Source organism: Electrona antarctica (genome assembly GCF_951216825.1).
Source record: "Electrona antarctica genome assembly, chromosome: 16".
Lineage (NCBI taxonomy): Eukaryota > Metazoa > Chordata > Actinopteri > Myctophiformes > Myctophidae > Electrona > Electrona antarctica.
Genome location: NC_136797.1, coordinates 37749404 through 37761728, shown reverse-complemented (window position 1 = coordinate 37761728; position 12325 = coordinate 37749404). Strand labels below are relative to the sequence as shown.

Below are 12325 nucleotides of genomic sequence, written 5' to 3'. Positions count from 1 at the left end.
AAATCCAGTGCGCTGCGCACCGGGTGTGCTGGGTGTCCGCACTGAGCGACCCTACCCTAAAGCTGGGGTTGTCCAGTGTGAATCGGTGTGATTGCGTCACAGCTGTGGTCGTTCGTAAATAAGGCACACTGAACACACTCTGTGACGTCACCGCCCACCACACTCAACAAGCTGACCACATTCCTGATGCGCATTTCCAAACGCACCCATAGTCTCATTTGGTTTATAAATGTTGAAGGGTGAAGAGGTAGAAACCTGGTTCGGTTCACCTTGATGCGTTAATATAAGTAAGTCTCTTCTCTGTCCACTGAACTGTACCTTCTCCTGCACTGAGATCCCGTAATGTTATTTATTTGATGCATTCCTGTAATGTTGTGATTGTCTGTTCCATGATCCTTATGATTATTTAATTATTACTGGTGTTTGTGATTTGTAGTATCTGTCTATTTGATGTTTAGCCAAGTTAGTTTATGCCCTATAGTTAGTTTATGCCCTATAGTTATTTATGCCTTTGTTTGGTACTGATTGTTACTATGTTTCTTTTCCTGTTCAGTTCAACCATCATCATATTCCATCATTTATTCACCATCCCCAATACATATTCCATGTAAACCACAAGCCGGTCTGGTCCTGGTGCTCTAATAGGCAACCTGGTGTAAGGGTGATATACAACCAGCAAACTTCCTGTATTACTACTCCAAATATTTTCAGTAGTGGTTGCACCACTCAAAAATAAACTAAGATGTGATTAGAATATCCAACTCAGTCAGACCTAATGCAGTTGTCTGGTGTCAGACTCCAAGACTCCATTTGATTTATTTAGTAGCCCTGACACTGTGGCTGGTATAGTTTACTATGGAGTGTGTGTGTGCATGTGTATTTGTGTGCATTTGTGTCTGTGTGTGTGCGTGCGTGCGTGCATGCCTGTGTGACTGTGCGTGTGCGACGGTGCGTTTGCGCGCGTGTGTGTGTGTGTGTGTTTATATGTCTGTGCACAGAGATGATTGTGTGCACTGTGCACATCTCATTGCCTGTTTTCAGGCCAGGTGCTGGATGTCAGGCATGCAAGGCAAACATCAAAGAAAAGGAAGAAACATCCGCACAATACTTTCTAGAGCTCCACAAGACTTACTTTATTAAGGCAAAAATGCAACGTTTCCACCCACTAAAGTGACAACTTTTACAATATGTCCATCCATTACCATTATACAAATTAATTCCTTATTTATTTATTTTACATTTTGGAGGGAAAAAAAGCCAATTTCACACTGAGGTGCCCACAATGTTTAGGTGCCCACTGCCCACTCTTCCTGCACCCTTTTGCAATGTGAAATGCCACCGAATCAGTAGGCCTAATCCTTTTCCACTTTGCTTCCATCTCGTCATAGACTCACATTTCATATCACACTCACCATAACTCACTAGCCTAAAATCGATTTATTTTATTCAATCGATTCATATCGTCGGGATTAATATCTATATACGTTAAGTACAGTACTTATTTACTTTACACCACTGTGAAGGGCTTACCAGAGCCTTCTGCTCCTGGGTGAGTAACCTCCAAATACAGCTCAAAGGTAGAATCAGGGCTCTCCCTAAAACACAAAAACACACACACAGGGGGACACAAGTCAGTCGATAAATCAAATCAAACAAAACCAAACTTTATTTATGTAGCACATTTAAAACAACAGAAGCTGACCAAAGTGCTGATAAAAGCAATAGAGGCTATGCGCGACTTGTGCGCAACATCATCACAACGGGAAGATAGTGGGAACGCGTATTGAGTGGCAAAAACTACTTTCTGGCCCTGACAGCCCATACAGTACGTATCCGATTGTGTTAAACAACATTAAACTCGTCAGCATTGCAAGTGTGCCGAAAGCTGGAATCATCTTCTTTCTATCTGCCAAGTGTTTGTTTCATAAAAATCCACCGTAGACATGTTACGAGCTACTTTCTGTCAATAAATAATATCCGTGCAGGTGTTGGATTTTGGAAGCACTCGTTTACAATACGTGCTCCTGCCTCCTGCATTATGTGACATTTAGAAACAGGGGGCCGCACTGCAGGACCGTTGAGTGATTTCCAACCTGAGCGCTTCCAAAGTAACTCCAACACTCCAACGCAGCTCAATGTTTAGCCACTCAGTCTTGAAGGGGTGGGACACTCCTCCTCCCCCCCCCCCCCCATGCATCTGCATACTCTCTAGTATAGTTCTTCAAGCGTGAAGGGTCAAAACATTGCAAATACGTACATGAATAAGTTTGTCAACTGTAACACAATGTATGGTATATAATACAGGTTGGAGTGCACTGCGAATGTGGATATTTCTATGTAGCAGCTCGAACCAAACGAAGACTGAGGGCCAGGGCATCTATTCTGAACACGTTTATGCCATCAGGAAATGTGATGACAAGTAATCTATGGCTAAACATTACAGACAAAGACTATCATACTAGGGTCCTTTAGTTCTTATTTATTTGATAAACTGACTGATCAGCTGATTGATGTCCTTTCACTACAAATATACAGTAAGAGTCGCTGAAATTTTAAATCCCAGGCTTTCTTTCCAGCCCGCCCCTGAACTGAAGTACATGGTAGAGTTTTTTTATTTCCTTTTCTTTACTAGCCGGGTTCATGCCATTTACTCTGACTTTGCACTAGGAGCTTCCGCTAAATTCCTAACCCTAAGTAAGTGAAATTGCAATTTGCAAGTGCAGGCCTATGAAATCCAGGCCAAAGTTCCCATCCACCTTTATTGTGCACAAAGCACACAGTGTCATTTCCTTACTCAAGTAAGCACACAGCATTTTGTCACGTAAAATAATAAGAGAACTGCTTCCCCCACGTCAGATAGTAGCCAGCCCCACACATTAGTGAATTGTTCGACAAATAAAATGCCCTCTTCAGGGTATCGATATGCCCAGGACCATAAAAAAATTATATTTGGCCCCACACACACACACACAATTTTCACGAGTTTTCCAAAATAGCAGATATACATTAACATATACAAGCGACTTGTATATCCCATCCCTCAAAACATGCGGATCACTCGCTTTCATTAACCCATTGAGACCCGAGACCAGATTCTACAAATGTCTTCTAAATCATGACCGTTTTCTTAAAAAACGATGTTTCTATATTAGTGGTGGACAACTATTTCATGTCAAGGACACCAAAAATGATATGTAATGTGTATGTTGTTCCAGGGGGAGGGAAGATTTGCACACATTTTCACAAAATAGCAGATCATATCTGCTATTTTTCAATAACTAAAGTTTTAAAATAATGGTTCAAGTGGTTAAAAGCTAAGGCATTCCTGGTCTTAATAAGTTAAAACAGGCCCGAAAATCCAACTTTCAGTTGGCCAAATGACCGAATGGAAACAAGGCGGCAAGGACTTTATCCTTTCAGACAAAACTGTACTCTGTTGCTGTTTGCATTTCTGCCTAATCAATCAATAGTTTTGAATAGCCAAAGTGTAAAATAAACACTTTTTAGCTCAAATCTAAAATGACACAGATGCTTTCCCATTCTTAATGGGTTCATACAATATTTAAGTTAGTTCATCTTCAGTTTTGCTCATGTATGTATATATATATATATATATAGTAAAACGTGTATCATATGTGTTTAAGCTGTCAGCTGACTGCATAATGCATACATTATACATCTTCAGTTATTGCAGGCTCTTTTTCGACAAATGGATAAAAGCAGTGGTTCTCAAAGTGCGGTCTAGGGACCCTCAGGGTAACTGGTTCCTTGAGGGGGTTCTAAGTAGACCCTTACATGTCTGAAATAAGAGTTTTCAATATTGCAACATCCTGCTGACTCCTGCATTGTGTGCAATTTCGAAACAGGTGATACATGGTTTCCAACAAGCACTTCCACAAACTCTAACACTGACAAATAACAATCACAATTTAATCACAATTTCTTGACAGAAAGTAGCTCATAACATGTCTACGGTGGATTTCTATGAAATTTCTATTTGCAGATAGAAAGAGGATAATTCAAGCTTTCCATACAGCTGCAATGTTGGTGAGTTTAACATCTTTCTGTACAAAATAAAAAGTTGCAACTTAGAAAGCATAGGAAGAGTTAACTTTGCACCTAAACATTCTGGGCACCTCAATGGCCAGATATGCCCATTTTTGTTTTGTTTTGTTCTTCCATAATATTTTAAAAGAAAACATCACAATTGTGTGAAGTGAATCAAATCACCACATTATGTGCTACAAGCACATTCCGTGCTCATACACACAAAGCTTTGCATAGGCGAGCCTGGCATCCCTCAATAATTAATTAACAAAAAATGTATTTTGGAAAGTTACCTGAAAAAAATAATGTAAAATATACGGTAATGATTTGAACTTGCACATAGCTATATGACCTAAGTGTACTCTTCAACTTCTTGTTTATGCTCATGATGAGGCGACTCAAGACGAGCCACACACATTTGTAGAAATAGTATGCCTTCAATGTCAAATCATGTATTACAGAATATTTTCTACATCTACATTTAGTACATTAATTTACAAGAAGTCTAGACAATTATAAAATGTAGAAGGATTTTATCAACGTTTACCTATACAATACAGCATGGAATTGTGGACAAAAATATATTTGGTTTTGGGTCTGAGAGGCTAAACGTCATCAAATGGTGGTCCGTGGCTCAAAATGCCGAATAAATAGGCCTAATGGGTCATGGTATCAAAAATGTTGAAAACCACTGTATTACTGTGTGTGTGTGTGTGTGTGTGTGTGTGTGTGTGTGTGTGTGTGTGTGTGTGTGTGTGTGTGTGTGTGTGTGTGTGTGTGTGTGTGTGTGTGTGTGTGTGCGTGTGTTTTTAAGATAGATAGATAGATAGATAGATAGATAGATAGATAGATAGATAGATAGATAGATACTAGATATCTTTATTTTGCACACCTATAATAGCATTGTAACAACAAGTCACGGCCCTGTTGTGACCCGCTGCTGTCATGAAAACAACAATGGGGGCTGTTTTAATGCTAAGTGGGAGAACGTTAACGCTTCTTACTTGATGCGGGAACCCATCTTCCCATGTCTGTGTCCCCGCCGACTGCGTTTGGACCTTCGGTTGACGCCACTAACCTCCAGAAAACGTGTAGAAACATCCAATTCACACCGACATGTTATCTCTGACTGTCTGACTGACTGGCTGGCTGGCTGTCACTGCTGCAGGCGGATATGGACACGTCACGTGACACAAAACGCTGCTGCGGGGAGTTGTAGTTGTAGCCCCATCTGCAGGCGCCGCCTTGCGCTCTGCTACGAACTACACATACCAGTCAGCCAAGACAGTACGGGTCACGTGATGCGAGATGACGTCGAGGGGTTCGATTAACTGCCTACGCGCTGCATGTTTTGGGGTTTTTCTCAAAAAGTTGACCCCTTATCATCAGAGATTTAAATCTTTTGGAGATCCTTAGCTACTAGCTAAAGTTGAAGGCCTGTCCCAGACTTACATAAGTTATGCACTTTCTTTCTTCTGGCCAAAACATGCAGTCATACACACACCGACATTTACATGTATACGGCCCATATGTAATGCCAAAGGGTCTGTGAAATAAATTATTTGTTTATTTATTCAGATAATGTTGAACATGACACAAATAATCAACATCAGTGAATGTTATTTAACATGGAATATCAAACCCACAAAATAATGATAATTACGTCATAACAAGACAAAATGGTGCAAAAACAGTGTTAAATCAAGCTAGCGCATATAGCGTCAAATCAACAGTAGTTCTGAGCTAGCCGGAATACATTCTACAGAGGATGAACAAATTGACACAGAGAATATGCCTTTGCTCTTTAGTCCATGGCCGAGAGAGCAGTGTGTTTATTTTCACTTCCTTATATGCAGATCACATGATCACGTGACCGGTATCAGGTATCAGGTATCACGTGCTCTCAATACAGAAGTATATATATATAAACATACCCACAACGATATACAGGCAATAAAGGTATATATATAAATATACATACAATGATATATATACAGGCAATTAATGATCATCTTAATACATTCCAACACACAGAAATCCTCATTCCCCGTTCAATTGAATGAATTCAAGAGGAGGGAGAACATAACAGTAAAATAACTAGAACTGCACTCTATCGAGTGCCTACTTGCGTGTTGCATAACTAGTGCGCAAGCAGAGCGCACAACTGCATGTCGACCGCTACGAACTTTCAAATCTCAGCCTCTGTGAAATAACGGTTTCAATATTGAATTATTAGGTTTAGCTATGTGCTACGTACCTATAGTTATTGGAGGTAAAAAAAAAAATTATTTTGAAGTATGGTAAAAGCTTCTATCTATATACAAGAAATACAGTCTGTTGAGATGTATTAAAAATGATCATTAATTGTCTGTGTATATAAATATATCATTGTCACTGTATGTATATTTATATATGCTTTTATACTGAAACCGGATGCCGGATGTGCCAATTGTGTTGACGGGTATATAATGAGTAAAATAAACACTCGCTTCTCTCAGCCATGGTCTAAGGAAGCAAACCCACATCTGCTCTCTGAGTCTCCTTATTGTCCCTCCGTAATGCTTCCGGCTAGCTTTGCTTGTTGTTGAATCTGACGCGATACGCTAGCTTTGTTCAACAGGTTATGGAGCCCAGTGGTAGAGGCAACAACCAATGGAACCGTATTCGCTTTGACGGAGATGAAGGGAACTTTGAATTATGGTTGGTGAAATTTCTCGGTTACCTCCGGCTGAAAGGGCTGAAAGACACCATACTGTACGAGCCCGATATCGACGACGAAGAAATACTCGATGGAGATGAGGCCGCAGTAAGAGACGCAGCAGCCGAGGTAAAAGCCGCTGAGGACGCCGAGAAAAATGAAAATGCTTACGCTGAATTGGTTCAAGTGCTCGATGATACGAGTTTGTCGTTAGTTATGCGTGAGGCAGCGGATGACGGAAGAAAGGCGTTACAGATTCTGAAAGATCACTATGCGGGCAAGGGGAAACCGAGGGTGATCAGTTTGTACACAGAGCTGACGTCGCTCCGGAAAACTGCAGATGAAACAATGACAGCATATATTATACGAGCAGAAACAGCTATCACGGCACTGAGAAATGCGGAAGAGACTTTGAGTGATGGCTTGCTAACAGCAATGGTTCTGAAGGGGCTGCCAGAATCTTATAAGCCATTTTCCATCCACATCGCACAAAGTGATGACAGGATCACCTTCGCCGACTTTAAGTCCAAACTGAGGAGTTACGAGATCACTGAAAGGTTCAGTAGCAGTTCCGGGGATGACAGCGTGATGAGACTAAGAAGCAAGGACAACGACGTGAGACTGTCCTGTTATAACTGCGGCCAGAGAGGGCACAAATCGTTTGAGTGCGGAGATGCTGCTGGTCAGAAAGAACAGAGACAGTGGTGCAGTCTTTGCAGAAGTCCAACACATAATGATACCAACTGCAGACGAAGAAGACGGAAAGACAACATCAATGTGACGCAGGATGAAGAGGAGCACGCGTTCGCCTTCAAGGTGGGCCAGGTGAACCGCGACTCGGACGGCGCCGGGAGACCGAAGCAGAGACTTTGTCGGAGTAATACTCTGAGCAGAGGGCTGATGGTCGACACCGGGGCTACGTCACATATTGTGACCGACGTGAAGAAGTTCCGAAACTTCGATTAGAATTTCGAGCCACGGAGGAATGTTCTGGAGATGGCTGATGGAGTGAGGGCCTCTGGCGTAGCGCTGAAGAGAGGTACTGCAGTGTTTTACCTGAGAGATACCAAGGGTCGAGAGGTGGAAACGATGCTGAAAAGGGCGCTGTATGTTCCATCCTTTCCCCAAGACATTTTCTCAGTCAACGCAGCAACATCAAATGGAGCCACATTCATCTTCAAAGAGGGTCAGAACAAGTTCATCCAGAGAGACGGCACGACATTCGACATTAAGGTACATGACAGGTTGTTTTATGTAAACACCGTTGATGAGAGTATTGATGTTGATGAATGTAATGGATGCTATGACATCAAGACGTGGCATGAGATTCTGGGACATTGCAACTATGAAGATGTGTTAAAACTGCAGAATGTAACTGATGGTATGGAAATTAAAGGCAAGGTTGATATTTCCAAGTTGTCATGTGATGTGTGTATAGAAGGTAAATTTGCTCAGAGCTGAAATAGAGAACCAGACCAAAGAGCTAAAGCAGCATTAGAACTTGTACACACTGATTTATCTGGACCAATTGATCCAACGGCTAAAGACGGATTCAAATATGCTTTAGCATTTACTGACGACTATTCAGGAGCTACTTTTGTTTATTTCTTGAAATCTAAGAGTGACACAGTCCAAGCTACAGAGAAGTACATTGCCGATGTTTCACCTTATGGGAAAATTAAGTGTATTCGGTCGGATAATGGTACTGAGTATACTTCTGGTCACTTTCAGGCATTGTTAAGCGGAAAGTCCATTAGACATGAGACCTCAGCTCCATACTCACCCCATCAGAATGGGACAGCTGAAAGAAATTGGCGAACGCTGTTTGAGATGGCCAGATGTATGCTGATTGAGTGCAAATTACCAAGGGAATTGTGGACATATGCGGTAATGACGGCTGCTGTTATTCGAAATAGATGTTTCAATAAGCGTGTAGGACAGACCCCATATTACATGCTGACAGGAAAGAGGCCAAACCTTTCAAGAATGAGAACTTTTGGGTCCCCATGCTATGCATATAAACAAAATAAGAAAAAGTTGGATTCACGATGTGAAAAAGGGATATTTGTGGGATATGATAAGAATAGCCCAGCCTATTTAGTGTTTTGTCCCGACACTGGGAAGGTAACTAAGCACAGATTGGTAAAGTTCATTCAAAGGAATGTCATTGAGATTCAGACCCAAACAGGTGGTTGTTGAAATGAGTGATTTGGCAAATGTTCAGGCAGGTGAAGATGGCCAAACCAGTGAGATACAGGAACAAGAAGCACGGGAGATGGATGATTTGGTCAGTGCTCAGGCAGGTGACAGTGGCCAGAGTGCAACATATCCCAGAAGAAAAGTGAAACCACCTCAGTATTTGGAGGATTATGAGTGTCAAGTAAAATCTGATGACCTAGATGACACCACCACATGAGTGCAGTGCCCGGCCTTGAGTCAGTCGGAAACATGGTTGTCGAGAACCGCCAGAAAAGGCTCTGGTCAGGCTCTGCCAGTAGACCTAATGAGCTTAAGTCCCCACACTTCAATTTCAATTTCCAAGCTCTCACTCACTGAGCCATTTCATTGCCATGGCAACCCCAGCCCACACCTGCAGAATTCCCCGCACTTGACATTTGATTATACTTAGTCAGTGCACTTTTCACAGTTCTCCACATTCTCCACATATTCTCCACAGACCACTGCACAGGGATTTTCCACCATCACGATACCCCCCATATGCCCATATGGCCAGGCCCATTATGCCCATATACTGATAACATCAGGGATCTCCATATATGGGCAGAAAAGGGACTCAGACAGACGATGCAACCGATATATATACACTAAGCGAGTGTGTGCTTAGCCCATATATGGTCGTATGGCCCCCAGGGGACACAAGCAAATCGGTGCTGTGTTGTGATTGACATCAGAACTGGTGATGTCATACTGATGAGACAACAACTTGTGGGGAGCAGTGTGGTGATCTCCATATATGGGCAATAACGCATCTAGACCAGATGTGTAAGATGAATAAGGCTGATGTCACATTTGATGACATCATACAACAAGCAGCTATATATAGAGAGAGCGTGTGGGACTATTTCTACCAAACTTTTAATCAACGCTGTTTTCATCAATAGGATCGGCGACGTGCGGAAGCATGAAGTTACGCATCCAGATCAACAGACAAATTAGCAGAGTGGATCTGCCGGGGGAAGGACCCACGCTGGTGGACCTCAGACTCCATGTTCAGGAGATCCTTCTGCCTTCTCACGGACTCCGTCCAGACACAGAGTTCACGCTGTCCCTGAATGGCAGGGAGCCTCTGGTGGTTTCAGACAACGCCGTCCTCCAAACTTTGTCCTCCTGCGGGATCGTTTCCGGGGACTTAATCTGTGTTCTCCTGTCCACCTCCTCCTCCTCCCCTCCGGCCTATTCTGTCAGCAGCAGCACTTGTAGCAGCCATTCACCACCCCGACAACACCGGCAGACTAATACAACGCGCGCTGCACCTTCATCTGGTGAGCCTATTAGTAGCAGCAGCAGCAGCCAATCGACAGCACACACACAAGACGTACTGGCGGGCACAACCGAGGGGCCGACGCCAGCGGCAGTAGTCCCCACCTGGGAGCCTGTGCTGTGCATGGAAGCAGAGGAGGGCAAGGCTCCCCAATCCCTGGAGGTCCTGCACCGCGGAGCCCAGAGCAGCGGCCCCGCCGACTGCCTCATGGTGGCCGTGCATCTCCTGATGCTGGAGTCGGGCTTCGTCGTTCCTCCCGGTTCTCCTTCTGACAGCAGGCCGGGCGGTGAGACGACGACGACGATGCCCGCTGGCTGGAGGAAGGCCGGCGGAGCGTACAGACTGAATTACATTCATTCTCTGTGCGAGGACAGCCTCATCATGCTCAACGCCGTGTCCATGGGGGCCAAGCTTATTATCAACGCTACCCTGAAGATTGAGACGGCAGGCACGACTACGCCGATGGGCAAACTGTCTCTGAGTCCATCCGGCTTTGTGAGCGCCGAGTGGGCGGGCCCCAGTGCAGCCGCGGCGTTTACTCACCTGCGGACGCTGTCGCGGACATTCAAAGACCAGCTGGTGTTCCCTTTAATAGCCGCGGCCAGAGACGCCATGGCACTGCCGGCCGCGTTCGGGCTGGACGCACTCCCCCCAGAGGTTCTGCTCCCGATCCTGAGGCTCCTGGACGTCCAGAGCCTGGCCGCGCTGTCCGCCGTCAGCAGACGTTTCCGCTGCGTCGCGGCGGACAACCCCCTGTGGAGACACCTCTACCGGCGGGACTTCGGTGAACGAGACGGATCGTCCAGGGACACTGACTGGAAGGATCTTTACAAACGCAAGTATGCGTCTCGCCGGGCTTGTCCATGTGTCCGTCCACGTGTCGCGCCGATCCCGTTTCCCAACCCGGACCCTTTCCGTAACCCAAGGTCGTACTACCCATTCCGTAACCCGGAGCCTTTCCCTTTCCCTCCATATCCAAGAAGGCACAACTCCAACAGGCTGCTCACATGCCAAGCAGAGCCACCAGGGGGTGCTTTTCCTGGACAGCACGGATCAACGACCACAAATTACAGAGGCAGGGTCAGAAGAGGAGGCGATGTGGTGCATGGACACGACAAGGAAAAGAAGATCAAATATGGAGATGTCTGAAGTCATACTACTTGCTGAATCATGACATCGTAGTCTGGCCACACTGTTATCCTGTTTTTGATTGAATATTGTATCCGTCTGGTATGACACACATCACACTTCACACACACACCCTGTCATAGACGGCTAGTCAAGATGTTGGTACAACATAGTTGACTGACAACCTGACATGATGACTGACCTTCTGTTAAGGCCATTGAGAACAGCCCCCACCTTCACTGTACTTAATATGCAGCCTATCGGCACGAGCAGATGTGAACGTGCCTTCAAGGCATATGTCCTCAGTCATGAATGATACAACATGTCCAGCACTCCATGGGCACAAGGAGTAGCGTGGGCAACTGGGCATCGTTCGAAACCCCTTCCAACAGCCATGCAGTCCGACTCCGAGGACATGTCCCAGGCTGGACCACCAGAGGAAACAAAGATTCCACTCCATCCCACTCACTCACGGATGGACACAGCGCTATAGAAGACCAGATCTGACGCCTGCAGCTGCTCACGGGAGTGGGAGGCACGCCAATATGTTACTCCATCGTGAGCGTCGCCTTCTTGTAGGCCAGCTTGTGAGTGTGTGCTTAGGGCACACAGTCCAGTGGTTGAAATTCCTAAATCTGCACCCACTACATCAGTGGTTCCCAAAGTGGGGTCCGGGAACCCCTAGGGGGTCCTTGAGGGAGTTCCAGGGGGTCCGCAGATAGTTTGGAACCAAATGGACCCTTATGGGTCGGTAACTCGGAGAGTGTACAAATGGAACCAAATGGACCAGATTTGTACACTCTCAGAGTTAAATTAATAATTAACATTGATCATAAATTGGGTGTCCCGTCCCAGAGATAGAAATGTCCAACGGGGGGTCCTTGAAATGAAACGGGTTGAGAATCACTGCTAGAGCCGTAAAAATCTTCTCTTACGGGGTCCTTGGCATA

The 12325-nt window shown here is 44.7% G+C and overlaps 2 protein-coding genes across 4 annotated transcripts in view; one reads left to right on the top strand and one right to left on the bottom strand.

Moving 5' to 3' along the window:
* Positions 1–5221, bottom strand: part of dennd1a (DENN/MADD domain containing 1A) — a 36857-nt gene extending 31636 nt beyond the window's left edge. For all 3 annotated transcript variants that reach the window (XR_013791980.1, XM_079525128.1, XM_079525129.1), the window contains exons 1-2: positions 5052–5221; positions 1531–1595 (exon numbers count right to left, since the gene is read on the bottom strand). Coding sequence is in view for 2 of the 3 variants with exons in the window: in XM_079525128.1 (XP_079381254.1) it covers positions 1531–1595; positions 5052–5068 (82 nt within the window). In the remaining variant the exon portion in view is untranslated. The remainder of the gene's footprint in view (positions 1–1530; positions 1596–5051) is intronic.
* A 4666-nt stretch (positions 5222–9887) lies between these two features.
* LOC306939444 (F-box only protein 7-like) lies at positions 9888–11396 on the top strand (the record flags this gene model as incomplete). Its single annotated transcript, XM_079524032.1, has 1 exon — positions 9888–11396. One exon carries the CDS (start codon positions 9888–9890, stop codon positions 11394–11396), a length of 1509 nt encoding a protein of 502 aa, XP_079380158.1.
* Positions 11397–12325: the final 929 nt, after the last annotated feature.